We start from the raw sequence: 25,771 nt of genomic DNA on the forward strand, positions 1-25,771 counted from the left end.
CATCTGTTGGATGGGTTGATCATCCCTGGCTGGCAGGATAGTTTGCCATTGATCTGCTCAACAGACATCCCCCCGCGCCATCTATGTGTTACACACTGTTGTCACCTCTGGGGGATTCACGGTGAATATGTCAGAGCCGGGGGGTGTCAACCAACAAGCAAGCACAGGACCTTAGTCGAGTGATAAGTGCCCCCAAGGAGACAAAACAGGGCAATGTGAGAGAGTGAGCAAGTGGGGAGGTGCTCTGATGGGGAGGGCAGAGGACTGGGGCAGCCCTAAACCGACCATCCTGTTCGGGTTTGGGGTGGTGGTAGGCGAGGAGAAAGTGATGTCTCAGGTAGACTTGGAAGATGAGGAAGAAGTGGACAGGGGAAATAGTGGGTCAAAGAGCGAGCAGGAAGGACCGGGGAGGTCTGACAGTCAGAGTGGGTGTGGTAGCTCCAAGACAGTACCACTGAAGGGGGTGGAGTGGAGACGTCAGGAGTGGCCAGATCACTAAGTCCTGGCCTTGAAGACGATGGACTTTCTCCTGGAGTAGTGGGGAGCCTGGGAGTGGGGTTAAGCGGAGAAGTTGGCATCGGCATATTTGTATTTGGGAAACTTCTTTGTGTGTGGGACTGTGGTGGGCCAGGATGAACTGGGAGGCCTGTGAGGAGGTGACGGCAGCCCCTCCCCCCCCCCACCTGGGCTGGAAAAACCTGGCACTAAAATGAGGAACAGATGAGACTGTAAGTGCCTGGCAAACCTAGCTTTGTAAGTTGTATTATTATTCCAGGAGTCAGAGAGTGTGGGAACAGGGGTGAAAGCCACAGCTTCAGCCACTTTAAGGGCCTCTCATTCAGCAGTAAAACTGACAGCATGGACAGGGAGGTCTTGGGCCACAGGGGAGTTTGATTAGGGGTCATCTGTCTCGGGTGAGGAGCGGCCTCGCTGGGATCTGGCCTCGAAATCGCAGACCTTGGATGGGGAGGGAGAGGGCTGCCGTCTGTCGCAGCTTCAACGCCTTTTGCATGTTCCTTTGGTGGTGTAATGAGCGACCGAGCCAGGTGTGGAGACCCCATCTGCCGGCCCTGCCTCTGCAACAGCGCCCAACGACCGGCTGTGTCCCCGCCAGCGACCAGAGTGGACACTGCCCAGCGCCTGGAGCGGCGGCCTGGGCCGAAGCCTCGTCCCAGTGTAATCGCCCGCCGGCCAGGCGCGGCCCGTCCCTGCAAACGCAGCCCCGCGGAGCCATTACACCACCCGGGACATGCAAAAGGCGCCCCCGGCGGCCGCTGCGAGAGCCGGGCCAGAGGGAGACGCGCCTCCCTCCCCTCTCTTGTCTTCCCCGCCTTAGCTGACGGCCGCCAGCTCGTGCTGCTACCCCCGCGAGGGCTGGAGGTACTCCCGCGAGCACAACGCCATCCTTGGGCCCTTCGGCGAGCTCATGACCGAGGCCGACATCCTCCGCATCGAGCAGCAAATCGAGAACCTGCAAGTGTTGCACAAGGCGCAGAAGCTGGAGGCGCGCCTGGAGCAGCTGGAGTTGGAGCTGGAGCAGCTGCTGCCCATCTCGGCCGCCCTGTCGGCGCCGCGCTTCACCGTCGACCCGCGCCGCATGCACGGCCGCGCCGCCAGCCTGCCTGCCTGGTGCAGCAAGATCTCCACGCTGCTCAAGAGCATGGCCACGCTGCTGGCCGCGCTGGGCGGACGGCCCGCGCACCTGGCCGAGCTACTTGCCGCCGATACAGGCCAGCCGCTGCCGCCGCTGACCGACGCCCCCTGGCGGCCGGGCCCGCTCTGCTTGGGCCGCTCGCATTCGCTCAGCTGGTGCCGCGAGGCCGTGGCGCGCGAGATCCTCGAGTGCGGCGTCTCGGTGCGGCACCTCCGCGCCACCTACGAGCGGCGCGCCCAGGGCTCGGCGCCCGCGCGCGGCCCGCCCCGAAAGCTCTCGCTGCCCGCCGGCGCCCCGCGCCGCGAGCCCATCCTCGAGGAAGACTACGTGGCGGCCGGCACCGGCGAGCCAAGTGCCGCCGCCGCCAACGGCCTGCCGGCCGCGGGGGAGCCCCTGGGCGTCCTGGGCCCGCCCGAGGCGCCAGGCCGCCAGGCGGCGCTGCCCGAGCCCGAGCAGTTGGCGCGCAGGCCGCCACCCTCCACCGAGCTGCGAGGCGTCCAGGACTACATCGACATGCGCAAGGAGCGCATCGTCTACCTTTTCCTGGAGCATTGGCGCAAGTGGACCTTCCGCGGCCCCGGGCGCCACGCCCAGGTGCGCCTGCGCAGACTGCTGCCCCGCGTGGTGGCCGCCGGCGCCGACCCCGGCCCGGAGGCCGCCGACGCCTCCCAGCCGCCGGCGGGCGATGGCCCGGACGAGCGGCTGCTGCGCCTGCTGAAGCAGCGGCAGGTGGTGGGCAAGCTGCTGGGCCACTGGCGGAGCCTGCTGCGGCAGGTGCCGGCGCGCCAGCCTCGCGGCCCGAGCCTGGCACACGGCTTGTACTGGCCCGAGCACTTCTTGCCGCCCCTCGACGGCGGCGCGCCCCGGCGCTACGACAGCCTCACGCTCGACCTCTTCATGCTCGGCTACTTCCAGCTGCTCGAAATGGGCCTGAGCCGCGAAGAGCGCAAGTTTCGCCACCTGCTGTGCTACGAGATGTTCGACCGGCTGGGCAGCCACCCGTGGGAGCTCATCCGTCTCTTCCACCGCGTGGTACTCGAGGAGGTGGAGGCCGGCCGGCGCGGCTGGAGCGACGGCTTTGAGGACCTCAGGCGCCAGTTCTTCGGAGACACCCCAGAGGCTGAGCCGGCCCGGGAAGAAGAGGTGGAGAAAGAGCAAAAGAAAGGGACAGATAAGGAAGAGAGGGAGCCCACCGAAGAGGCCGCTCCAGCTCAGACGGGCGACTGGCCAGAAGGGCAGCCAGAGGCGCCGGCCCCTGCGCCGCAGCCCCCGTCCCCACCCCCGCCAGCCGCGCCTCCCCCGACGCCGGACCCTCCTAGTTCCGAAGCCCCCGCCGAAGAACCCCTGGAGCTGGTATCTGAGATGGGCGAGTTCAGCAATGAGGACATCTGCCGGTACATCGACCGCAGCTTCTCCTTCTGGAAGGAGAAGGAGGCAGAGCTTTTTGACATCTGAGCCGCAGAATTCGGAATTTACCCTCAAGCGTCTTCACCCAGGCCTGGATGCCTGTCTGATGCCCTCCAGAGGTCAGAATACGGCAGGAAGAAACCAGGACCGGACGAGTGGCCTTGGAAAAGCCAGAGTGCCCAGAACCAGGCTGCCTCAGCCTTTGAGATCCCACGGTGGCCGGTTGTGGGGTGTTGGCCGGAATGGGCAGGGCACGGCACAGAGCCAACCAGGTGTCCCCCTCTGGCTCTCCAGCGATGCCCGGCTCCGTGTGGAGCCAGGTGGAAGAAGCAGCCCCTCTGAGTGCGGGACTGTGGGTCCCCGTTGGGGCAGTGTGGCTCTCTTTCTCTCTTTGGTTTTTCACTGGAGTTCATAGCTACCTGTTTGGCTGAGGTCAAGGGAGCCACATGTGCAGTGTTCGTGTGACGTGTCCAGACCCTTTCTCCTCTGTAACATGAAAGTAATAAAACACTTTGCTGTAAGCTGCCTGTGTTGGATGGCCCCACCCCCATGTCATTGCAGCCACACGATTGTAGAGCTAGCGTCGACCCCCTCTCAGAATAGGACAGGCATGGGACAGAAGGTCCTTCACAGTGGAACCAGGGACCGGCCTGAGCCTCTCTGAGCAGGCAGGATCTGTGGAGGCCCAAGTATGAGTCTGCCCAGAGATTCTGGGCCAGGGGCCTGGAGCCATCTATCCACCCCCCCTGCCCCCCACCTTGGGGAGTCTCCCCCTCTGCTCCTCTCCTACGCCTCCTACACTCAGCTCTGACCTCTCCGGCGCCGCCTCTGGGACACGGGGGCCTGAGTCTTCATCCATTTGCCCTATAGAAGGGCATCAAAAGAGTCTCTTCCTGCGACCCCATCTGTGTCCCGTTGTCCCTGACTCATGCAGGTCCCCTGGGTGGGGGAGCACCCCCGCTGACCCCCGTGTCCCAGCCCATGCTGGCCCTGAAGCCTTGTGCTGTGTTTCAGGAGGAGGAGGAGGAGGCCTGGCTGGCCAGCATGCCCGCCTGGAGGCGGGACATCCTGCGGAAGAAGCTAGAAGAGGAGAGGTGAGCTGAGGAAGATGCGGGGCTTGGCAGGGTGTCTTGATCGTGTCCCTGAGGTGGTGGCACCAACTAACACCATCTCTTTTCTTCCAGGGAGCAGAAGCGGTGAGTGTGGGGCTGGGCCCAACCTGTGTCCCCTCCCCCCACCCAGTCGCAGTCCTTTTGCCCCTTCCTCCAGCCCCATCTTGAGCGCATCCCCTTGTCACTCAGCCCTGTTAGCACAGTGTCTTTGCTCCCAGTAATGCCACCAGACCCCTCTCCCCCAGGAACTTATCCACTGCACCTCAAAGTCTTGCTCTTACGCTCTAATGACCTGTCCCCAATTACCCAGCCCCCATCTCCCGTTAACCTAGCCTTTCTGCCTTGCAGTTAACCCAACCTCAGTATCGATAACCTAGAGCATCTGTCCCTCAGATCTTTAGTTTCTGCCCTTAGTAATCTAGCCGAGTGCTGTCTGATAGATGTATAAGTTGAGCCACATATGTAATATTAAATTCCTAGCCGCCACAGTGAAAAAATAAAAGGATGAGTGAACTTAATAGTCTATTTTACTTAACCCAATAATAATAATTATGAAAATCATTGAGATGTCTTACACTCTTTTTAAAAACTAAGTCTGCGAGATGGGATGAGCATTTTGCACCTACAGTGCGTCTCAGTCCCGACATTTCATATGCTCAACAGCCACACGTGCTTAGCGGCTACCTCATCAGCAGTGCAGGTCTAGCCATGGTCTAATAACCTGCCCCTAATCACCCAGCCCCTGTCTCCCAATAATGTGGTCCCTCTGTTCCCCAGCAGCCCAACCCCAGTCCCCACGAACTCGGGTCCTAGCCCCCGCACCACGCCCTCCTCACTCTCTGTCACACTGTGACCCAGCACCTCTGTTTCCAGTAACACCCCCAGCCAGCAATAACCCAGCTACAGCCTCTCGCTTTCCCAGCTCCTGTGTGTCCCCCAGTGACCCCAGTCTGCCCCCCAGTCAAGCTCCTCTGTCCCCAGCAATCCCGCCCACATGCCTCCTAACCCACCCCCTGTCCCCAGTCACCTTCTACCCCTACAACCCATTGCCCTGCCCACCATTCATTAGTGCCTCTGTCCCCAGCAACCCCACCCCTGCCCTCGGTAACCCACTCCTTGCCATCGGTGACCCCCCCCATGGGGCCTGGCCCACCCTCTCACCCTTGCCCGGGATTATGCCCCCCACCCCACGCCCAGGAAAGAGGAGGCGCGACAGAAGCAGGAGGAGATGCAGCGGGAGAAAGAGCAGTCGGAGAAGCTGCGGACGCTCGGCTACGACGAGAGCAAGCTGGCGCCCTGGCAGCGACAGATCATCCTGAAGAAGGGGGACATCGCTAAGTACTAGACGCCGCCCTCCTGCTCGCAGCCTCGCGAGCTTGGGGCCGCCCCCAGACCCCGCCCCGGCCTGCCAGGCCTGGGCCGAAGGGCTGGGAGCCGCGCCGCCCTCCCCTCCCGCGCTGGAACCCCTCCTTGACTGCTTCCCCGGGCAACCCACTCCCCAACCACCCCCCCCCCGCCCCGGCACCCGCATCCCCTGCCCCGGGCGACGCTGGAGCGCGCCCGCCGCCGCAGTCGCCCAGAAAAAGTGCCCAAGCTGTTGACGCAAAAAGACGCTGCTTATTTGCATGCCTACTTACATATATTTGCATGTCCGTTGAATGTCAAAGTGTGCAGAGCTCTCCCCAGCCCCGTGGGTGGTGACTTTGTTTTCCTGCGGGTCGCGCGCCCGGCTGCCGCCCCCTCCCCTGCACCCCGGAACCCGCGTCGCTGGCGCATCCTGGGCGGAGGCAGGCCCCGCGCTCGGGGAAGGGGTTTTCCTCTCTCCCTGACCCAGATCAGCGCCCGGCCCAGCCCCGGCCGCATTTCCCATCCCCGCCGAGGGTTTCCTCTCAGTCATCTGTTTACCAGAAACGATGAAAACTGCAAACTACCTGTCGGGACAGAGTTGCCGCTCCCGGCGCCCCACCTCCAAGTCTGCGCGCCGTCCCCAGCCAGGCCCCGCACTCCCCGGACCCTTTCACTGTCCTGGTGCAGTGAGTGGAGGACGAGGGATCCTGAACCTGTGTCTCCAACGGCTGCCTCCCCGGTCCCCGCCATCTCGCACCCGCATTAAAGCTCTCTCAGCCGCCCGGGGCTCAGGCTCACTCTCACACGTCGTCACCGCGACTTCCTCTCCTCGGGGTAACTGGGCCACGGCGGAGCCGGAGGGGCAGGCTTGGGCTAAGGGCCACACTGGCCTCCACCGTGGGTGGCAAGACTTCTGGCCCTTTCGACACCCCTGGGAAACCAAGCCTGGGCCACTTAACACCCCCTGTTCCGCGGAAACACCAAGCAGCAGCTTTTTTTCATAGATTTAATAATACCAAGGCCTCAGCCAAACACAGGCCGAGAAACAGCTGATGGTCGTTGGCGCTTCCTCCCCTTAACTGGAACCCTGGGGGCGCGCAGGGGTGAGGCTGGATGGCGCTGCTACGCAGGGCCGTACCAGGGGCTTAATAAGTGACATTAAATGTCTACACGCATAAGTAACCGTACTTAGGGCTTCTGCAAGGGCCACCAGAGCCTCGAAGTGGCGGGTGGGCCCCGGCGTCACGGGCCACGCTGCAGGCGGCTCCGCAGGTCCTCGGCGCAGCCGTCCAGCCCCATGCGCTCCAGGGCGGCGTAGACGGCGCCCAAGCCCGCGGGCTGCTGCTGGCGCCAGCGCTTGAGCATCTCGTACTGCTGGTCGCGGAAGCGCCTGACCTCCACCTCCACCGCCTCGATCTCTGCCTCGCGCAGCCCCAGCGTGCGCACGAACTCCTTCCATCGCCGCGCGGGCACCGCGTCCATCACGTCGTAGAGCTGCGGGCCCGGCTGGAGCATGGCGGCCGCCGAGCCTGCAGGGGGCGCTGGCGAGGGCGGGGGCGGCGGGCCTGCGGCCAGAGAGAGCCAATGGGGAATGCGGGCAGGGGCCAAGGGGCAGGGGCCCGGCAGGGCAGGGAGGTCCACCTGGTCAGTTAGGGGACGGGAAGTGGGCAAGTGGCCTCAGGAAAGCACAGCTTATCACCTCGGACTCAGGAGAATGGGGTCAAGGCCTCAGGCCCCTGAAATCCCTTACCAAGAGTTCTGCTGGGCAGCTGGTCCCAGGACCAGGTCACCTCCGGGCAGGGTGCCTCCTGGGCCTGGGGAGAGCCAGACGTCCAGCTGCTGCCTACCAGCTGGACGGTGCAGACCTTCTCACTGCTGCTGGGTGTTACCAGAAGGGTGGGGCTGCTGTCCGGGGGTGAGAGGTGGGTGGCCTGGAAGCCAAGAGAGGCCCCAGGTCAGCCTCGCTTGCCTGGCTCTGGGGCCTCTGGCCAGGGGTGGGCATCCCTGGCTCAGTCAGCAAACATCCCCCAGTGGCCGTGCTCTCTCACTGTGACCCAGTAGCAGAGCTATCTCTTTTGCCTGGAATGCCCTGCCCCCGCTGCCTCCTCCTTGTTCCGCCAATCCTGGTAGAGGCCTCGCCGTGGTGACACTCTTCCTACTGAACTGTTCGCTCCTGTTTACCTGTCTGGACCCCCCGTAGACTCAGAGCCACTTGAGGACGGGCCCTGAGCTGCTCTCACTCACTGATAACTCAACACATGTGTTCGTGAGGTCTACCCCGTGCCAGCTACCAGGCGCCGTGCTGGGATCACGAGTTATAATAAGGCCCAACCGCTCAGCTCCAGAAGGCTTGCTCACTCTCATCCTAGAACACTACTGAGAATCTTACCTGCAGGGGGGTCAGGGCCTCCACCCCAGCTTCACCTGTTGAGAGACACAAAGAGAGTCTAATCAGCCACCAGGCAAGGCTCCGGAAACTGCGTCCCTCTGCACCCACTCCCAGCACTCCCTGCCTCAGTTTCCCCCACTGCATCAGGCTGAATGGGCTCTGGGCTACCCATCCTGACGCCAGGCCTCTAGGAACGTGGGCGCGTGTGTGCTTACCAGGAACCATGGCCTTGCAAAGCTGGCAGCGGCGGTATGTGTAGGTCAGGGTGGCACCAAGCAGGAGTGGGACCACCAGGCCTGCCAGGAGCACCTGGACCCAGAACACTGAAAGAGCAGCTGGTGGGTGGTGGGTGGTAGCCATCCCCCACCCTCCCCTCAGCCCCTCCCAGCTCTCCCACTGGCGTTTCCATTTCACCACCTACCCTGCCTCCAGCCACAGACAGCCACACAGGGCACAGGACAGCCCCCAAGGGTGCTCCTGCAAGGGGAGGGGATGCGGTGGAGGGTGAGGGAGTACACACTGGGGGGGACTGCTCAGGACCACCTGACATCTTCTCCATCCTGGAGGCCCTTCCCTCCAGAGAGCCTCACTCTACCCAAGAATGTTCCCCAAGTACTGCTGAAACGTCACTGGTGTCCATAACAATAACAACAAACACTACTTATTGAGCTTCTTCTAGACTAGACTGAGGGTCACTAGAATGTCAACTCTGGGATTTGCCTGTTTTGTTCCCTGTTGTTTCCCCAGCACCTAGAACGGTGTCTGGAAATGACAGATGCTCAAGAAACACTTGTGGAGCAGATGAGTGAATAAAGTTAGTCACCCCTTAATCAGAGCCCTGGGGAGAGCCACTAACACCCCCATGTTCAGATGGGGAGGCCACAGATCGGAGAGGTGAAGTAACTTGCCCAAGATCCCTCCGAGAACAAGGGGCAGATCTTGAGTCTCAGCCCAAGTTTTGAAACTATATTAACGCGACTCTCTCTGTAAGTGACACATCCTATCCTTGATGTAGGGCTGGAAGGATTACTAAAGGAAAGTATGACATAAAGTGAAGATATGCCCCCTTATTTATCTGACATAAGGTGAATTCAAATTTCTCTTTACCATCCAGTGTTTGCCTGAAGTGGGACCCACTTACCACAGGGCCAAGCCCCGTCCTCCCTGACCCTCGATCCCCACTCTGCTCCCAGCCTCCCTTCCCCCAGCCCAGGGCAGCCAGGAAGTTACGTGGGGCAGGACACGCAGCTGTTGCCATATTCATAGAAGCCGGGCAGGCAGGTCCCACAGTGAGTGTCTCCGCTGGAACCTGTGGTCCGGGAGATGGTGTGGGTCAGGACTGGAGAGAAGGAGGCAGGGGAAGGGTGTGGGAGTAGACGGCCCAGATCGGGGGTACCCACAGGGGGCCCGTGTGCGGCGGTGCAGGGCCTCACAGTCTGGGCACGGGTGGCAGCGAAAGGGAGAGCTGTGGGGACACTGGCTGACGACGCAGTCCATGAACCAGCCTGGTTTGCAGCCGCAGTGGGTGTCCGCCACCGCCGAGCAGTTCTTCAGGGCCACCTGGGAGGCTGGCAGGGGGATTTGGGAAGACGGGGGAGAGCAGAGACTGTCAGAGCCAAAGAGCCCCACAGAGAGGCAGGACAGGTCCCCTGGAGAATGGAGATGAGGAGACCAGAGACAGGGCCACCCGCAAAGTGAGAGAAATGTGGGGATCACCACAGACCAGGGGCTGGAAGGTCACCAGGATGAGAGGGCACAAAGGCATCCTGAGGCAGGATCAGGGTAGAGGGCCCCGGGGTGGGGTGGGCACAGGGCTCTCCCAGCCAAAGGCTGGGCTCGAGCCAGCCACTTTCTTCAGAAAGACCCTGGCCAGGGCCTGTCCTCCAGAGCCGCCCTGCCCCCAAGCACTAGGCAGCCCCTCACCCTCCTCATCACAGGCCTGGCAGCGGGCACAGCGGGTCTTGTGGTGGTTCTCCCAGGCCAGGAAGGTGCCCCGGGGGCACGGGAGACAGGTGGGGATGCCACAGGGCTTTGTGCAGGGGGCCTTCAGGTAGTGCCCTGTGGAACCCAACCGGGGGTCAAAGAGGGCTGCCGCCTTTCCCTCCGCCTTCCTATCCCGGGCTCCCTACTTCCCCCCCAGCCTCCCCTCGCCCCATCCCTGGCCTGCCTACCACCACTCCCCAGCCCTCCTGACCCCCGCCTGCCCCATGGGCCCTCACTTCCCGCCACGTCCCTCCCACCCCTTCAGTCGCTCACCTGCTGGACAGCCCCTGCAGCAGACCAGACCACTCCTCTTCTGGAAGCTGTGCACACAGTCACACATGGGGCTGGGAGTGCTGCCCTGGCCCTGGGCACCCAGCAGGAGGAGGAGGAGGGCCTGGGGGACAGGGGCTGCTGGCTCTCCGCCTGGCTGCCCAGGCAGGGGACTCTCTCTACCCGGTCTCCCCACCCTTCAGAGGCTCCAGCACTTGCCCACAGGGCAGCCCACTTCTCAGGTTCTTGCCCCAAAGGGGTGCCCATGGGTGGGGCTCTGGACTAATTTCCTTCCCCTGTGCACAGACCAGGCTTGGGAGAAGCAGAGAAGAGGGTTCCCGCCAGCCCCTCTCACAAGGCTGGGCATCAGGCGGTCCCCACTCCCACCCACGCCCTTGGTAAGGTGGGGGGCCCTGATCTTTCTCTGTCTGGGGCCCCCAGATCCCTCCGGCCCCCGAGAGGGTGTTTCCTCTCGGCGGAAGGGCCCCACCCCGGCTGAACCTCTAACTAGGTCGGAAGAGGGGCCGGCCCAGCCCCCAGCGAGGCCGGATCGAAGACTCCTATCCCCACCCCCACCCCATCCCCGCGTCCCCTTCCTCCGCCGCCTCGGGGACTCAGGCCCCGGCCAGGCTCGAGGTCGTGCCCCCGCGACCCCACTCACCGCAGTCAGCGCCGCCGCACACGCCCTGGGCCCCGGCTCCATGGCCCTGGGAGCCACGCTGGGCCCTCGACCCGACCCGGGCTTCCCCGCTCCGCCCGCCGCGGGTGGGGCCCAGGCCGGCGCCCGCAGGCCCGCCCCGCCTACCCCGCGCCGCCCGAGGAGCCCGCCTAGGGGGAGGGGGAGGGGGCAGGGCGGGGCCGCCGGTACCGGGAAGCGAGCCCCCAGGCCGAAGCCCGTACCTGAGCTCACCTGAGGCGGCTGGTGGGCGAGGTGCACACAGCACAGGGCTGCAGCCAGGTCCCACGCCTGGGTTCTAGCTTCAACCCTGAGACCAACGCTTCCTAGGGAGGTGACCTCCCCTCTCTGGGCCTCAGAGCCCGCCCTCAGCCATGAGGGGTTGGGCCAGAAGTACCCAGGTGGGAGACCCACCCTCCCCACGTACTGCGTGCCCCACCCCCCACCCCGCCCTGGAGGGGAGTCCTAGGGGGCACTCTCAGCAGAGCCTGAGACCATGGCCCACCCTGGCATAAGCTCAGAGGGGTGGCTCAGGGCAGGGCCCTCTAAGGTACCACGTGGGGGAGGGCACCTCGTGAGGGGCTCTAGTGGTGGACCTCATGTCTGCGGCAGGGGACAGGGGTTGATCTTGGGAGTACAGGTCAGGCGATCTCTGCCCCACTAATTCACTTCTCCCACAGTCTCTTCCAGCGGGGCCCCACCAGAGGGAGGGGGCAGGAGCCCAGGGAGGCGCCCAAGTGCACCTGAGTCCCGCCCAAGTGCACCTGAGTCCCGAAAGGGGGGCGTTCCAAAAGCAAAGGACTTTTTCCGGTGGAGTATATACAAGTCTTTATAAAAGAATCAAACGCTCAATAAATATGCAACTTTACACAGAGCCCAACCCAAGGACTAGGTGGGTGAGTAGGTGGGAGGGAGGGAGGGAGGTGAGGGCACGGGAACCGTCCCATTTGGGGCCAGATGAGGGTGGAGGTGGGAAGGGCTGCCTGGGATCCCAGCCCTGGAGCCCAGCCCAGAGGCTAGGAGCTGGTGACTTCAGGGAGTAGGGGGCAAGGGACCCTGCCTAGGCTGGGGGGCAGAGGCACAGGCAGGTTAGTGACAGTGACAACTGTGAGGGGGTCCTGCAGCCTGGGCCTGGGCCTCTGCTGAGCCCTCCTCCACTTCCATCCAGTCTGGCAAAGTGCAAATTGGGCCCTGGGGGCGGTGGCAGGGGTCCTGCCCAGCACTCCGGCTCGTGCACACATAAGGCGGCAGCTGGAGCAGGGGCCGGCACACCCCAGGAGGCGTGCTGTCTGCTGTCCCTTGGTCAGTGGCACCCTTGGGAGCCTCCCTCTGCTCAGACTTCCCTGCAGTGGAGAGGAGGGGAGAGGTGGTCCTTCCTTGGCTGAAGGCATTCGGAGGGGCTCCAGCCACCCTCTCCTCCCGACCGGAACCCTAAGGCCTCTTCTTCACCACTGCCCACTGTTTCACCCTCACCAGGTGCTGAGGCCGGTCTCAGGCTCCCTCTCCCATACCCGTCCCCAAATGCCACCTGCTCCCCGCCATGATAGTGCCCCCAGCACACTGGGCCACCTGTCCTCCGCCCCAGGCCAGGCCACTCACGAGGCAGTGAGGGTGGAGTTAAGCAGCAGGGTGGTCCTGATTCGGTAGAGCTGGGCCAACGTCAGCTTCCTGTGCTGGGCAGAGGTCCCTGGGGGGGGCTCAGGCTGGACCCTGGGCGAGGCCCCCGAGGACAGCTCTCTGCTCCTCCTGGTGGGTCCTTTGGGCTCCCCACCTGGGCAGCCGGCTCCACCCTCCAGCTCTGACAGCTCGGGGCCACTGCCAGGGCCTGGTGCCCCCTGGCAATCCCAGCTGGGCCCAGCTTCCTGAGGGGAACCCTGAGTCCTGGTGCCAGGGACGGTAGCAGCCAAGCAGAGTTCCGACAGGCTGCGGCTAGGGGCTGGGGGCGCTCCATGGGTGGTGGCCCCCGATAGCAGCTGGAGGAGACTGGCCTCAGATTTGGACTTGAGCAGGTGGGGCAGACAGGGCAGCAGCTGGACAGGAGTGCGTCGGCGGAGGCGGGGCGAGGGTGGGGGTGAAGGGGCTTGTGATGACTCTGGGGGCCGGAGTGCTGGCTCCACCGTAGGGGCTGGGGCCATAAAGTCTTGCAGGGAGGTCGGGGAGAGGGTGCCGTAGGCGGAGTCCATGGAGCAGGAGCGGCCATCCACTGGGCCCAGGGGCAGCAGCTCGCTGGTGGGCGTGACAGATGAGGCGGTGGTGCTGAGAGAGGTCTCGTCTGATTGGGAGCTGAAGGGGCCGCCCTCGAACTCGGGAGAGGACAGCATCTCGCCAGGCTCCGCCACCACCATGGCCAGGGTCTCCGTGGAGCCATCCGAGACACTGTGGAGCCGAGAGGAGAGTCAGCCCAGCCGAAGGAAACCGAGACGGCCTGGTGCAGCCCACGCTGGGCAATGCAGAAGTCTACAGCCTCTGCCCTCCTGGAGCTCAAGGCTCAAGAGATGGCAAGCAGGTGGCACCTGAGCCCACAACACAGGTATCAATAATGGTGTCTGTCGTGACCACGGCATCTCCTGTTGGATACAGTCTAAGAATCTTCAGCTCAGCTCCAGGCAGCTACCACTAATGTACCAGATTTGGCACTCAAGTTGAAAACCGTCTGCCATCCTCCCCCGGACTCTGGTAGGAGACAGAGCCCCTGTCCCCACCCCCACTGGGTTCACATCATAAAGCCGTTCAGAGGAAACGGATGTGACCGGCCCTGTCCAGTGCTAATGGCCTCGGGGTCAAGAGTCCTGGCTGGAGTGCCTGCCCTGCTCTGGCTGGCTGGGTGGTCCTGGACAAACGTACCAGCGCTGCGAGTCGAGGCTGTTGCTGCTTTTGCGCAGGATGGTAGGGGAACTGGCCGCCGAAGTGCTACTCTCCCCTCCTTCCTCCTCCTCGTCTTCCTCCTCCTCCTCTTCCTCCTGCTCATCCTCCTCCTCTGCCAGGCTCTGCAGGTGCTGCTGGCCGCCTGGGTGCTCCTGCACGCGCAGCTGCTGAAGCTGGTTCTGCGGGTGTGGGTGCACAGGGCCCCAGCGGGCTGTGAGCAGCGGCCCCCACCAGGCCGCCCTGCCAGCCTGACCACCGCTCTGCTCTCACCTGGGCATCGTAGATGGCGTCCACCCAGCCACGGCACAAGGCCTGGCCGCTGGCCTGGAACGTGTAGGCCCCCACGGCGCTGTGGAACTCGTTCAGGTAGATGAGAAGGAAGGACCCTGGTTAGGAAGGGCTCGCCTCAGCGCTGGCTGAGACCACGGCCCCTGCCCGTCCCAGGCCCTGCACAGGGGTGGCGGGGCCGGGCTCCTCACCAGGGTCCCGAAGCTCCCGGCACACGATCTTTTCCACCAGCAGCGGTGGCCTGATCACCTTGGTCCTCTCTGCCTTCTTCACCGCCTTGGTCACCAAGAGCAGGTCGGTGAAGAGGAAGCAGTACACGTCCATCTGGGGGACGGGAGGCCGCGGGAGGCCAGAGGTCAGGGCCACGGCAGGGACCCTCAGCCTGTCTGCGGCAACACCCTCTCCTGGGGGTACTGGTGTCAAACACCTCCCTTCCCCCACTCCCCACGAATCTGAGAGTAAAATTCAAATGAAGGGCAAGCTGATTTTCTTTCATCAAGTGATATACTTGTGATTTATGCCAGTTAAAAGTTTACATTAAAGAGGAAAAGGAAGGTGGTTTTAAAATCACGCTTTGTAGGCTCTGGGTTACACAGTGCCTGAAAAATTAATAGCTCAGTAGCAAGACTCTGGGCTGTTCCTGTCCTGCTCACGGAAGGTGCCCCCTCCTTCCCACCAGGAACACATGTGGCACTGGTAAGTGGGCCAGAATGGCCCCTGATGGGCTGGGACCCAGCTGCTGTATTTGTAAAAAGCAAGCGTCAGGCAGATAATCATCCCTCATACGATCATAAAGTCACCAGTTCTTAAATTGCCACCCAAGTGACCGGGCAGCTAAGAATCACAAGAGGTCCCAAGGAAGGGGTGTTCGAAACCCACAGGGTAAGAGGGGGTGGGGCGAGGGCCCTGGGTGTGGGGTGGAGTCACCTTGCTGTCCTTCCCCTCCTTCATCCTCAGGCTCCCTTCCAGCAGCAGCTGGCGTGTCTCCTCAGGGGAGGCGCCAGGGATGGGTGCCGTCAGGTCCAGATGTAGAAATTCCTTCAGGAGCTGGGGGTTTGGGGGCGCAGGTGCGGGAGAGGTCAGAGTCTGACTCCTCATCTCAGCGGGGAGTCCTCCAGAGAGATTCCCAGCATAGCCTCCCATCTGTCTGCCAGTTTGGCCCTTCCTCGCTCCCAGCAGGGCCACAGACGGAGGCGCCCACCTTGTCCACCTCGTCGTTGCTGCCCTCCACCACCTCGTAGGCGTCGATGCGGCTCACAACGGCCGCCAGCCGCTGCCTCTCCTGTCGCTGCCGCATGCACGCGTTCACGTGGTGGATGAAGCGCTCCACCGAGCCGATCTACGGGTGGGCCAGGGCAGTTGAGGTACAGGGCCGGAAGGGGCCGCAAGCCAGGGAGGGACCCTGCCCGCCGCCCCAGTTACCATGGTGACGACGGCCTCCTTGGCGCGCGGCTCGTCGGTCTTCCTTAGCACCGACTTGAGCAGCAGCGGGTACTTGGTGAGCCGCTGGTGGGGCTTGGCCAGCATGTCGCTCAGCTTCAGCCGCTGGCACTGCTGGTGCTTCTCGGCCCACTGTGGCGGGGAGGCGGGGGCGGGGCTCATGGCAGGCCACGCCTCCTCCAGCCCCCCCTGCACCTGCCGCCCAGGTGGGCCCACCGTCCTGTGCCCGGGCCCACCAGCGAGCCCCACCCGCCCTCACCGTGACGTAGGCCCGGAAGAGGTCGTTGTCCCGTAGTAGGCCCCGCATGTACTCCATGCAGCTCTCCTCCTCCATGCAGTATCGGATGTAGGGCTTGAAGAGGGAGCCGAACTGGCGCAGGGCGGAACAAGCACAGCACCGGTTACCGCGCGCTCCCCGCGGGCTGGGCTCGGCACTCGCTCTTCCTTACTGCCTTTCGCGACCACCGCAGGGGGCAAGCTTATTATCCCTGTTTTCCACGTGAGGAAAGCCTCAGCGAAAGCGATCACCCTCGGCCAGGTAGCAAGGGTACATGGCCAGGTGGGGTTCACACCAGGGCAACCGATTCTGAATTCCACGCCTCTGACCACTAAGGGTCATTCGGGCCATCGGTCAGGGGGAGGCTGGGGTGATGGGCAGATGGGATCGGCGCCCAGCCCCGCCTCAGTGTCCCTGCCTGCGTCCGACCCGGCCCGTACCATCTTGAAGCCTTTGAGGAAATCCGCGGGCTGCAGCAGCGCCCGCGTGCGCCGCGCCTTCTCCAGCACCGGCGCCATCACGCTGCCCCACAGCCCGCGGTGTAGCCGCGCGATCTCCGGGACGTTGCTGAACAGGCGCTCCGCCTCCACCTGTGGGTGGGTGGGAGGTGCGCTCGGCCCTGCCCCTCTACCGGGCCCCGCCCCTGACCGTCCCCCTCCCCTCCCCCCCACCACCCGTTGGCCCCGCTCCCCCCTTTCTTCAGCACGCTCCCATCCCCACCCCCTGGTTCCAGGCGCCGCCCCACCCTTTCTGCAGCCCCAGCCCCACCCCCTGAGGCCAGGCCCCACCCCTCACCTACTCCACCAGTCAGCCCTGCCCCTGTCTGTCCCCTCCCTTGCTCTAGCCCCTCCCCCCTCCCCCGCTACTTTCTGGTACTGTCCCCCCCCACCCCCAGGCCCTGACGCACCTCACACAGCAGCCCTGACTCTTGCAGATTCAGGAGGCAGCACAGGAACAGCTGTGGGGGGCAGGGAGCACTGCAGCTGATGGAGGGGAGGGGGGGGTCCCAGTCCCGACGCCCCACCCAGACTCTTAGGCTCCCCTCTACCCTTTCCCCATCCTGGGAGGCCCTGAGGCAGCCTGGGACAGAGAGGGTTCACACTTTGAGAAAAGACGGCCCCAACGGCCCACCTGGGGGTCCCCCTGCCCAGGCCCCTCCTGGAGGGAAGCTCTGGGACACTGCCCTTGCAGCCATACCTGGAACTGTCCCCTCCACCTCTGCCCTGGCTCAGTCTGGAGCTTCTGCCCCGAGGGTGCCTTCCTTGAACCCACAAGCCCAGGACAGGTGCTCCCCCAAGGTCGAAGTCCCTACACACATCCCCCAGTGCCTACCCATTCTGCCTCCTCGTCTAGGGTGTGGGCTGCTGGGCACCTGGCACATAGCAGGTGTTCAGAAACAGCCGACGAAAGGATGAGTGAGAGGATGAGGTCTGTATTAATCAGCTCAACCTGGCAAACTCACCCCAAGCCCCCTCGCAGGTTCCCCGGGGCCCTTGGGAATCACCTCCACCCCAGGGTGTGGCCCTTCTCCCGCTTTCCTTCCCCTCTGTTGCTTGGCACCTGCTTCTTCTGCAAAGGCCCAAACTCTGCTCAGGGGCACCCAGAGGAGGCCACGGGGGGTGGGTAGGCGGAGTGGCTCTGGGCCCACCCCATACTCACGTTGGTGATCACCCTCAGTTTCTTAATGTAGGAGGCCTCTGTGTGCAGGAGCTCCCACACCGCCTCCTGCTGGTGGCACTGCCGCCGGGTCAGCTTCTGTGGGAAGGGCAGGGTGTCTCCAGGAGCCCTGGCGCGTGCCCGGATGGCCGGAGCAGGCGGAGAAGGGTGAGCGGCCCTGCACGCAACCTTTTTCCCAGCTGAGACACAGGGGTCCCCCAAGTTCTGGGCCAGCCACATTTTCACCTCGCCTGAGTTCCTCCAAAGCGGGTTAACGGTGAGAGCAGCCTGGCAGGGCTGTCCCGTGGAACATCCCGTCACCCTAGGAAGGGCCCCGTGGAGTAGGGGGATAACGTCCCCCTTTCCCTGAGGGGGGAGGGGAAGGCCACGGGCGGCACCCACCTCGTGCCCGTCGATGAGCTCCCGCCAGCTGTCCTCCAGCCGCAGGCAGGCGTCGTCCTCGTCCTCCTCTTCGTCACCTTCCTCCTCCCACGAGTCGTGGTCAAAGCACAGCCTCCGGGGCAGCCTGGGCAGCCCGAAGAGGCTGTAGGCATGCAGCTTGCCCTCCAGCTGCTCCAGTTTGTCCACTTCCTGAAAGCAGGCCTGTGGTCAGGGTCAGGGGTCAAGGCCAGCCAGCTGCCCTGCCCCAGGGCCCACGCGCCCACATACCCGGCCGAAGGCGCTGGTGCTGGGGCCTGAGCTGAAGAAGCCGCTGAAGCGACTGGCCGCCCGGTTCTTCCAGCTGTCACTGCCGCCACTGCTGCTGCTGCTGCCACTACTGCTGCCGCTGGGCAGAGAGCAGCTGGAGGGCGCTGGGGGCTCCTGCCCAGGGACGCTCGCCTCCCCCAGGAACTCCGACATGTTCTTGCGTCGGCGGCCAGGGGCCTGGCCGGGGAGCAGGTGTCAGGGTGGGTTTCCGGGACCTTGGCCAGCCTGGGAGGCAGGAGGGTCTCTGCACGCCCCCGCACCCTGGGGCGCCGCCTCTCCTGAGACCTACACGTGCTCTGGGGGCTGGAAGGCCCAGACAGATGCAGCTGGATCCCCCTCCCGCCTGCCGCCCCAGCCAGCAGCATGAAGCGGGTGGGGAGAACACGCAGAGTCACACACACACTCGGATGCACTCAGCAGCCCAGATCCAAGTGGATCCCCGACACACACTCATGAACACAACCAGTGACACACAAAGTCTCACTCCCCACGCAATGTCTGCTTAGACACACATACACACACACAGAGTCCTCGGGTACAAGCAGACTCTCAGAGACGAGGCCCATCACCGTGGGGTATGGTTAGATCCAGAGAGGGCCCCGTATCCTCAAGGCCAGCCCCATTTCCCAGAAGCGGAAAGTAAAGCCCCCAGAGGGAGCAGCGAGGCGCCCAGGTGACCTCTCCTCTGGCCCCTCCCCGTCCCCAGCCCCGACACAGCCCCTCCTCACCAGGATGTCCAGGCTCTCCCGGCGGCTCTGCGGGTCCACGCGCTCCTGGGTGGGGGGCCCGGCCCCGGCTGACCGCAGGATTGGCAGACTCAGGGACTTGGAGTCCTTCACCCCCTGCTCTACCTTCCCTTCGTCCCCTGGCTTGGCTGGGGTGGCATCAGGGACAAGTAGAGGTCCTCAACGCCCAGGCCCAGTGGAGAAGGGGGCCCCAGTACCCTCTCCCCCAAGGATCCAAACCAAGGCCTGGCTGCCCTCCCCTGAAGCCCCGCCCTGCCAACGCCTGGCACTGCCGCCCAGCAGAGACACCTGTATGGTAATGAGCTTGCTCAAGGCCGTGGCCAACGGGAACCTGAGCCTGGGAAGAAGCACCCTCCCCAAGGGACCCAGCCATGCCCCAGATACCCGGCCCATCTAGTCATCTGCTCACCTTTGACCCGCAGGTAGTGTCCCCCGAACCTGTAGGCCTCAAAGGTGAGGGACAGGGGCGTGTTGGACTGGTCCAGGTAGATATCCACTTTGCCCAGCGCAATGCCTTTCCTTTCAAATACTGGCAGCAGCACCTCCCTGCCCGGGACAGGAGGTGCGTGTGTGCTGGGGGCAGTCACGTGAACCTCCACCCCGTCCACAGCCCCAGCGCCACCCCACCCACCCAAAGGAAAAGGGAGACACCCAGGGGATCACACACAGGTCCGTGCGCACACACACACCTGCCCACAGAGGTTCACACGCTCCTGCGTGCGTCTACACACGAGACAACACGCCCTTGCCCTCACATGTTCACGTCTACACACCAGGGCAGACAGACACCGTTGCATGTCCGTCCACACCCGTTCACCCCCGCAGGACTGGGCCACGCGCAGGGGCTGGGATACAAACACGGCACCCCGGCCCTCACTGCACATGGGTGGGGTGCCCACAGGTGGGGGACATGCTTGTTCATAGGCCACCACACAGACACACACAGTCACACCTGCAGGAGGCCACACCTGCCCCCCAGCCCCGTTCTCCCCACCAAGCCCTACCCCAGCGACTTCTTCTTCATGGCTGGCACGATCTCTGTCTCGATATCCACGTTCAGGTCAAATTTCAGCGTGAAGCACTCCTTGCTTGGGTCCTAACAGGACAGGGGTCTCAGTTCCGCACCCCTCGCCCCCTAGCCTCCCCACCCCAGGGTTCCGGATGGGAACCCCAGCAGGGAAGTGAACGCAGGGGTCTCCCAGCCCTCTTCTGCCCCAGGGAGGCACCCGGCATCCCTCCGTGGAGGCAGGAGCTCCTGGAGCATCCCCCACCTGGGCTAAGGTAAGCAGGACCGGGCTACAGGGCTGGGGGCGAGGGAGGCACACGCTCACTCCAGGCCCCATCCCTGGTCCTGGAACTTAGAGCAGACGGGCCCAGCCTCGGGAACGGAAAGGGCCCGGGAGGGGCAGAGGCTGTGGGCGCCTGCTCTGCCAGCCTGGGGGCTCCTTACATCTGTGTGTCTCCTCCAGGCTTTCTTCTTGGAGAGCTTCAGGCCTGTGCTCTTCCGGTCCCTGCAAGGAAGCCGGTGAGGGCAGAGGTTGGAGGCCTGGGTGGGCCCTCACCAGGGTGGGATATGGGCGGGCCCCAGCTGGCTGCCCACCCGTTGCTGGCCCTAGGTGACCAGGTAACTCAGGTTCGCTCAGGCAAGCCAGGACTCACGAGGGGCTGTTCGCCCTCTGGTGGCCGACCCGGGAGTCACACCCAGCGGTACCTCATCAGGTAGAGTCTGATCCCAGAAGCCCTGGAGGCCCACCCTCCAGGAATCCGGGCAGCAGCAGGGGCCCGGCGGGGTCTCCAGTCAGCTCTTCTGAAGCCTCTTGTCCCTGGCTCTGTGATCTGAGACCCAGCCTTGGGACCCCCCAGGTGTCTGCCGTGCCCACCAACCCCTCACCTACCCCTTGCCATCCACAGAGCTCTCCTCCTCCTCCTCCACGTCCACTGCAGGGCTGGTGCGCGGGGGGCATGACCGGGTGGACACATTCCGAGCCAGGACAGAGCCTTCGGTGTAAAGTGGGAGTGGGGTTGTGCCCGCTCCCTCCCTGGCCCCCTCCTTAGCCTTCCAACACGGCCGACTCCAGAGGGACCAGGGCCTGCTACCGACCTTCGGACCCCACCCCAAACTAGCCAGGGCCCCTCAGTTCTGTGAGGGGAGGGACTCAGTCACTGCTTATCATTTATCCACCCCCAGACTCAAAAAGACACAAGGGCCCTGGGATGACACCCCGGGTGATGCCCTGCCCCCAGTACAAGTCCGCCTCAGTTTACCCATCTATTAACTAGGGATAAAGACGCCCTGCCTCTGGGATTGCTGCAGGAAGGAACCCAAGTCCATGGCTCTTTCTTGCAGGCGTCCCCTCCCCCACCACGGTGACCACACCCAAAGTCCCAGGAGGCCCTGGCAGAGGGGACGAGGCCTTTGGTCCCTCTGACCAGCTGGGAAAGGAGACCAGAGCCACCCCAGCACAGCCAGTTGGCGGTAGGCCTGGGCCAGGTCCCTGTTCAGCAGGAGGGGTTTCTTGTTTCCTGCTGCAAGTTCCTTCCGACCTGCCCATCCCCAACCCACCCACTGCTCACTGGCTGCCTGGCTGGAGAATCTGCCCAGAGATCCCCTGCCCTGAGGACAAGAGGGAAGGGGACCTTCTCCGTGCTGGGCCGGGCAGGCACAGAGGCGGGGGCAGCTGTGGGAGGTGCAGACCCATCGAGAAGGAGCCGGCACCTGGTGGAGACAGACCTGCCTTCGAGCTGGGCCGGTCCCCAACTTTTTCTCTTGTTAAAAAACTTGTGGAACAAAAGGGACGGCAGTGGACTTGGGTTTCATCGTTTACAGTCAACTCGTGTCCTTCTGATGGCCCTGTCGTGATGCCGACAGTTAGCAGGACACTGCGCCCCCAGGCAGGGAGCTCTGGGGGCTGGGCCCCCTCCCTGTGCTCACCTTGGGGGGGCAGGTCGAAGCGGACGTGCCCATCATAATGCATGGCGCTGTGGAACTTGCTGTCACAGGCCTCGCAGAGGCTGAGGGGGCCCCGGCGGTGCAGCTGCTGGCAGTCGGCGTGGTGGCATACCTGTGAGGGGAAGGATGGGGTGGTGGGGTGGACCCAGACCACTGCAGTACACGGGGCTCCTGGCCCCTACGGGGGCGACTCTTCAGGTCCAACCATCCACGCCCCACAGAGCGCCCATCAAATGCTTCCCGAGCACCTACTAGGTGTCCATTCTGGGAGATGCAGAGAAAGCAAAGCCCTGCCCGCAAGGAATGCGATGCCAAAGGGGAGATTTCAAGTAGGTAACCACGAGGCGGGTGCTACCAGGGCCTCTCTCAGAGCGCAGGCAGAAAGGGCACCAAAAAGTGGAGCTGGGGAGGACATTTGGTTTGCTCAACTCATTGTCTGAAACAGAATGCCTCCCCCTCCTCCTTGCCCAGGGCTTCTGCCCTCAATTCTATGACCTGTGTGGCCCCCGAGCAGCTGACCCCGCCTGGATTTCTAAGTTAGGGTGTGAAGGGGGTTATGGAGGAGTCAGGGAATGGTGTTGGCCTCTGGGTGCCTATGTGGTACCCACGGGCCGTTGCTTAGTGACAGGATCCCAGACTTACCCAATCGCCCCAGGCTACTCTCATCCCCACCACCATGGATGACTGTCCTATCTTCTCCGTCCCCCAACCCTCCCTAACTCACTCCCCACCAACCCAACTGCCTACTTTTCTAGGGAAACAGAAGCCATCAGAAGGCGGTCCACGAGCTCCTACCACCACGTCCACCCACCTGCCCCGGGCTGCAGGGGCTTTGCCCTGCTCCAATCCCAGGCCAGCCTTCCACCGAGACCCCCCTCTCCAGCCTAAGAATGGGGACCCCGCTCAGCATTCATCCCTCTCACCGGATCATTCCCACGGGCAAACCAACCTGTTTCTCTCCTTCCCTTTACAGCTAAACTCACCCCTTCCTGTTCTTTCCTCCCATTACCCTCTATTTTCTTTCTCCCTGACGTTTTGTTTAAAAATATTTCAAACCTACAGAAAGTTATAAGAATAGTACAATGACATCCATACACCCTTCTGGCTTCCCCAGTTGTTCACATTTGGCGCAATGGCTCATGACCCCCCTTCCCCTGGGGAGGAAATCATGACACCACCTGAGAACACAGACCTGCTCGTGCAAAACCCCAACACAACTGTCACACTTGGGAAACTGAGCGATGATACTTAGTCCACCTAGAGTCTACCTTGGCATTTTCCCAACTGTCTAAATAATGTCCTTTATAGATTTTTTTTCCCACATGGGATCCAATCAAGGTTCACACGTACATTTGGTTTTGTCTGTTTATCCCTTTAAGAATGAATGCCCAGGGACTTCCCTGGTGGCGCAGTGGATAAGACTCCACGCTCCCAATGCAGGGGGCCCGGGTTCGATCCCTGGTCAGGGAACTAGATCCCACAAGCATGCCACACCTAAGAGTTCGCATGCCACAACTAAGGAGCCCGTGTGCCGCAACTAAGGAGCCTGCCCGCCACAACTAAGGAGCCCACATGCTGCAACTAAGGAGCTGGCAAGCCGCAACTAAAGAGCCCACCTGCCACAACTAAGCCCCGGTGCAACCAAATAAATAAATAAACATTTAAAAAAAAAAAAAAAGAATGAATGCCCAGGACTTCCCTGGTGGTCTAGTAGTTGAGAATCCGCCTTCCAATGCAGGGGACGCGGGTTCGATCCCTGGTCAGGGAACTAAGATCCCACATGCCGCGGGGCAACTAAGCCGGCATGCCACAACTGAGACCTGATGAGCCAAAAATAAATAAATAAATAAATATTAAAAAAAAAAAAAAAGAATGAACGCCCTAGTTTTTTGCCCCCGTCTTTCATGACACTGACATATTTGAAGCAGCCAGGCCAGCAGTCTGGCAGAAAGGTCCTCCACGTGGACTTGTCTGGAGGTCTGGGATAGTTTCAGGCTGAGCATTTGGGCCAGGACGCCAGGGAGTGGACTGTGTCCTCCTCAGTGTGCCCTGGCGTCAGATCATCTGGGGATCTCGCTGTACTTTGTCAAGTCGCATTCTCTCTTTGTAATGAGGAAGTCATATCGGGGTGACACTTTGAGATACTCTGCTCCCCAGCAATCGCACACTCCAGGGCTTTAGCCCTTGTTGATGGCTTTTGCCTAAATCAATTATTACTACGATGGCTGCAACTGGAGATTTTCTAATTCTTCCGTTTTCCCTCAGACCCTCTCCCATCAAGCTTTGGCCCCCTCCCCAACTCACTCTTCTCAGGTCCCCAATGATGTCCACGTTTCTGAGTCCTCTCGTCTGTTCTCCCAGGACCCAGCATTTGACACAGGTGGTCTCTCGGGAACCATTTCTTCCTCAGCCCCCAGGACCCGTGCTCTGCTGGTTCCCTCCCCTCTCAGCCCCTTTGCCTGCTTCCTGATCTCTCGCCATCCGTGGACCCCTTCTCATTTTATCCACATCCACCCTCCAGTGACTCAGTCAGTCTCATGGGGCAGGCTCCCACAGTGAACTCTCCAGTCGGGACCAAGCATCTCAAACTTAAAACATCTGCACAGGGACTTCCCTGGTGGCACAGTGGTTAAGAATCCACCTGCCAATGGAGCCCTGGTCCGGGAGGATCCCACGTGCCTCGGAGCAACTAAGCCCATGCGCCACAACTACTGAGCCTGCTCTCTAGAGCCCGCAAGCCACAACTACTGAGCCCACGTGCCACAACTACTGAAGCCCGCGCACCTAGAGCCCATGCTCCGCAACAAGAGAAGCCACTGCAACGAGAAGCCCACGCACTGCAACGAGGAGTAGCCCCCGCTCGCGTAGAACTAGAGAAAGTCTGCGCGCAGCAACGAAAACCCAACCCAGACAAAAATAAATACATTTATAAAAAAAATAGGGCTTCCCTGGTGGCGCAGTGGTTGAGAGTCTGCCTGCCAGTGCAGGGGACACGGGTTCGAGCCCTGGTCTGGGAGGATCCCACGTGCCGCGGAGCTACTGGGCCCGTGAGCCACGACTGCTGAGCCTGCGTGTCTGGAGCCTGTGCTCCGCAACGAGAGAGGCCGCGACGGTGGGAGGCCCGCGCACCGCGATGAGGAGTGGCCCCCGCTTGCCGCAACTAGAGAAAGCCCTCGCACAGAGGCGAGGACCCAACACAGCCAAAAATAAATTGATTAATTAATTAATTAAAAAATAAATAAATAAATAAATAAATAAAACGTCTGCATGAGCTCCTGAACTTTTCCACGCAGCTCCGTCCATCTCAATGACTAGCAACGCCTTCCGGGTGTGGTGATGTTATGGGTTGAATTGCGTCCCTCAAAAAGACAGGTTCAGTCCTAACCCCCAGCACCACAGAACGTGACCTTATTGGAAAGACGGGCATTGCAGATGTCATTCGTTAAGTTGAGGTCATACTGGGGTCTGCAATCATACAGCATAGAGTATGGAGTAATCGTATGACTACTGTCCTTAAAAGAAGAGGAGAATAGACACAGAGATGGGACACACAGGGAGAAGGCCATGTGACAACGGAGGCAGCAAGAAGACTGATGCATCTACGAGCCAAGGAATACTGAGAGGGTCCTAGACGTGCCAGAAGCTGTGAGAAGCAAGGAAGGGTCCTGCCCTGGAGCCTTCAGCGGGAGCACGCCCTGTCCACACCTTAATTTCAGACTTCTGGCCTCAGAACTGAGAGAACAAACTTCTGTTGCTCTAAAGCCACCCTGATTTGTTACGGCAGCCCCAGGAAAAGAATACATTAGGCCAAACACCTTGGGGTCACCCGTGATCTTTCTGTTATTCCCCCACTCAGGCAAACACTTCTGCGGGCTCCACCCTTAATATCCGTAGCTTCAACCCGGCCACCCTCTCCAGGCCACCTCAGGCCCCGGCCCCAGCCCCCATGGCCTCTTAGCAGGGTGACAAGGCCTCAGAGCTGGTCTCCCTGCTTCCGCCCTTG

At 62.3% G+C, this 25,771-nt stretch overlaps 3 protein-coding genes across 18 annotated transcripts in view; 1 reads left to right on the forward strand and 2 right to left on the reverse strand.

The window, feature by feature from the left end:
- Window positions 1-6,301, forward strand: part of ESPN (espin) — a 31,166-nt gene extending 24,865 nt beyond the window's left edge. For all 3 annotated transcript variants that reach the window (XM_059894646.1, XM_059894656.1, XM_059894664.1), the window contains 3 exons: window positions 4,076-4,155; window positions 4,246-4,257; window positions 5,371-6,301. In XM_059894646.1, coding sequence (XP_059750629.1) covers window positions 4,076-4,155; window positions 4,246-4,257; window positions 5,371-5,518 — 240 coding nt within the window. In that variant the 3' untranslated portion in view covers window positions 5,519-6,301. The remainder of the gene's footprint in view (window positions 1-4,075; window positions 4,156-4,245; window positions 4,258-5,370) is intronic.
- A 215-nt stretch (window positions 6,302-6,516) lies between these two features.
- Window positions 6,517-10,694, reverse strand: TNFRSF25 (TNF receptor superfamily member 25). Of its 2 annotated transcripts, none has more exons than XM_059908930.1 (9): window positions 10,166-10,694; window positions 9,833-9,967; window positions 9,310-9,477; window positions 9,140-9,218; window positions 8,331-8,386; window positions 8,125-8,232; window positions 7,910-7,944; window positions 7,271-7,451; window positions 6,517-7,085 (listed from the first exon to the last, which is right to left on the reverse strand). In XM_059908930.1, the coding sequence occupies exons 1-9, from the start codon at window positions 10,230-10,232 to the stop codon at window positions 6,763-6,765; spliced, it is 1,152 nt and encodes a 383-aa protein (XP_059764913.1). In that variant the 5' UTR covers window positions 10,233-10,694; the 3' UTR covers window positions 6,517-6,762. The 2 variants fall into 2 exon arrangements, with proteins under 2 accessions (XP_059764913.1, XP_059764831.1); XM_059908848.1 differs by having other exon boundaries at window positions 9,833-9,997.
- A 607-nt stretch (window positions 10,695-11,301) lies between these two features.
- Window positions 11,302-25,771, reverse strand: part of PLEKHG5 (pleckstrin homology and RhoGEF domain containing G5) — a 29,053-nt gene continuing 14,583 nt past the window's right edge. For 6 of the 13 annotated variants that reach the window (XM_059908066.1, XM_059908643.1, XM_059908557.1 and 3 more), the window contains 21 exons: window positions 21,751-21,880; window positions 21,550-21,669; window positions 20,714-20,816; window positions 20,269-20,329; window positions 19,823-19,914; window positions 19,228-19,364; window positions 18,801-18,946; window positions 18,034-18,249; window positions 17,767-17,955; window positions 17,368-17,463; window positions 16,616-16,666; window positions 16,149-16,298; window positions 15,691-15,801; window positions 15,414-15,563; window positions 15,193-15,330; window positions 14,919-15,038; window positions 14,183-14,315; window positions 13,974-14,089; window positions 13,683-13,882; window positions 12,438-13,214; window positions 11,302-12,181 (listed from right to left, as the gene is read on the reverse strand). In XM_059908066.1, coding sequence (XP_059764049.1) covers window positions 12,172-12,181; window positions 12,438-13,214; window positions 13,683-13,882; window positions 13,974-14,089; window positions 14,183-14,315; window positions 14,919-15,038; window positions 15,193-15,330; window positions 15,414-15,563; window positions 15,691-15,801; window positions 16,149-16,298; window positions 16,616-16,666; window positions 17,368-17,463; window positions 17,767-17,955; window positions 18,034-18,249; window positions 18,801-18,946; window positions 19,228-19,364; window positions 19,823-19,914; window positions 20,269-20,329; window positions 20,714-20,816; window positions 21,550-21,669; window positions 21,751-21,880 — 3,246 coding nt within the window. In that variant the 3' untranslated portion in view covers window positions 11,302-12,171. Of the gene's footprint in view, window positions 12,182-12,433; window positions 13,215-13,682; window positions 13,883-13,973; window positions 14,090-14,182; window positions 14,316-14,918; window positions 15,039-15,192; window positions 15,331-15,413; window positions 15,564-15,690; window positions 15,802-16,148; window positions 16,299-16,615; window positions 16,667-17,367; window positions 17,464-17,766; window positions 17,956-18,033; window positions 18,250-18,800; window positions 18,947-19,227; window positions 19,365-19,822; window positions 19,915-20,268; window positions 20,330-20,713; window positions 20,817-21,549; window positions 21,670-21,750; window positions 21,881-25,771 lie in introns of those variants that run through there. The other 7 variants (XM_059908421.1, XM_059908292.1, XM_059908723.1 and 4 more) reach the window with 5 other exon arrangements.

Source organism: Balaenoptera ricei, chromosome 1 (genome assembly GCF_028023285.1).
Source record: "Balaenoptera ricei isolate mBalRic1 chromosome 1, mBalRic1.hap2, whole genome shotgun sequence".
Lineage (NCBI taxonomy): Eukaryota > Metazoa > Chordata > Mammalia > Artiodactyla > Balaenopteridae > Balaenoptera > Balaenoptera ricei.

Excerpts from the sequence above, each read along its gene's own strand:
- TNFRSF25 (XM_059908848.1), bottom strand. The coding sequence starts at position 10,232 with ATGTGTGACTGTGTGCACAGCTTCCAGAAGAGGAGTGGTCTGGTCTGC. Across the intron at positions 8,233-8,330 it reads TGTCTGTGGCTGGAGGCAGG|TGTTCTGGGTCCAGGTGCTC; the intron begins GTAGGTGGTGAA and ends CTGCTCTTTCAG. Across the intron at positions 7,086-7,270 it reads GCTGCCCAGCAGAACTCTTG|GCCCGCCGCCCCCGCCCTCG; the intron begins GTAAGGGATTTC and ends CTCTGGCCGCAG.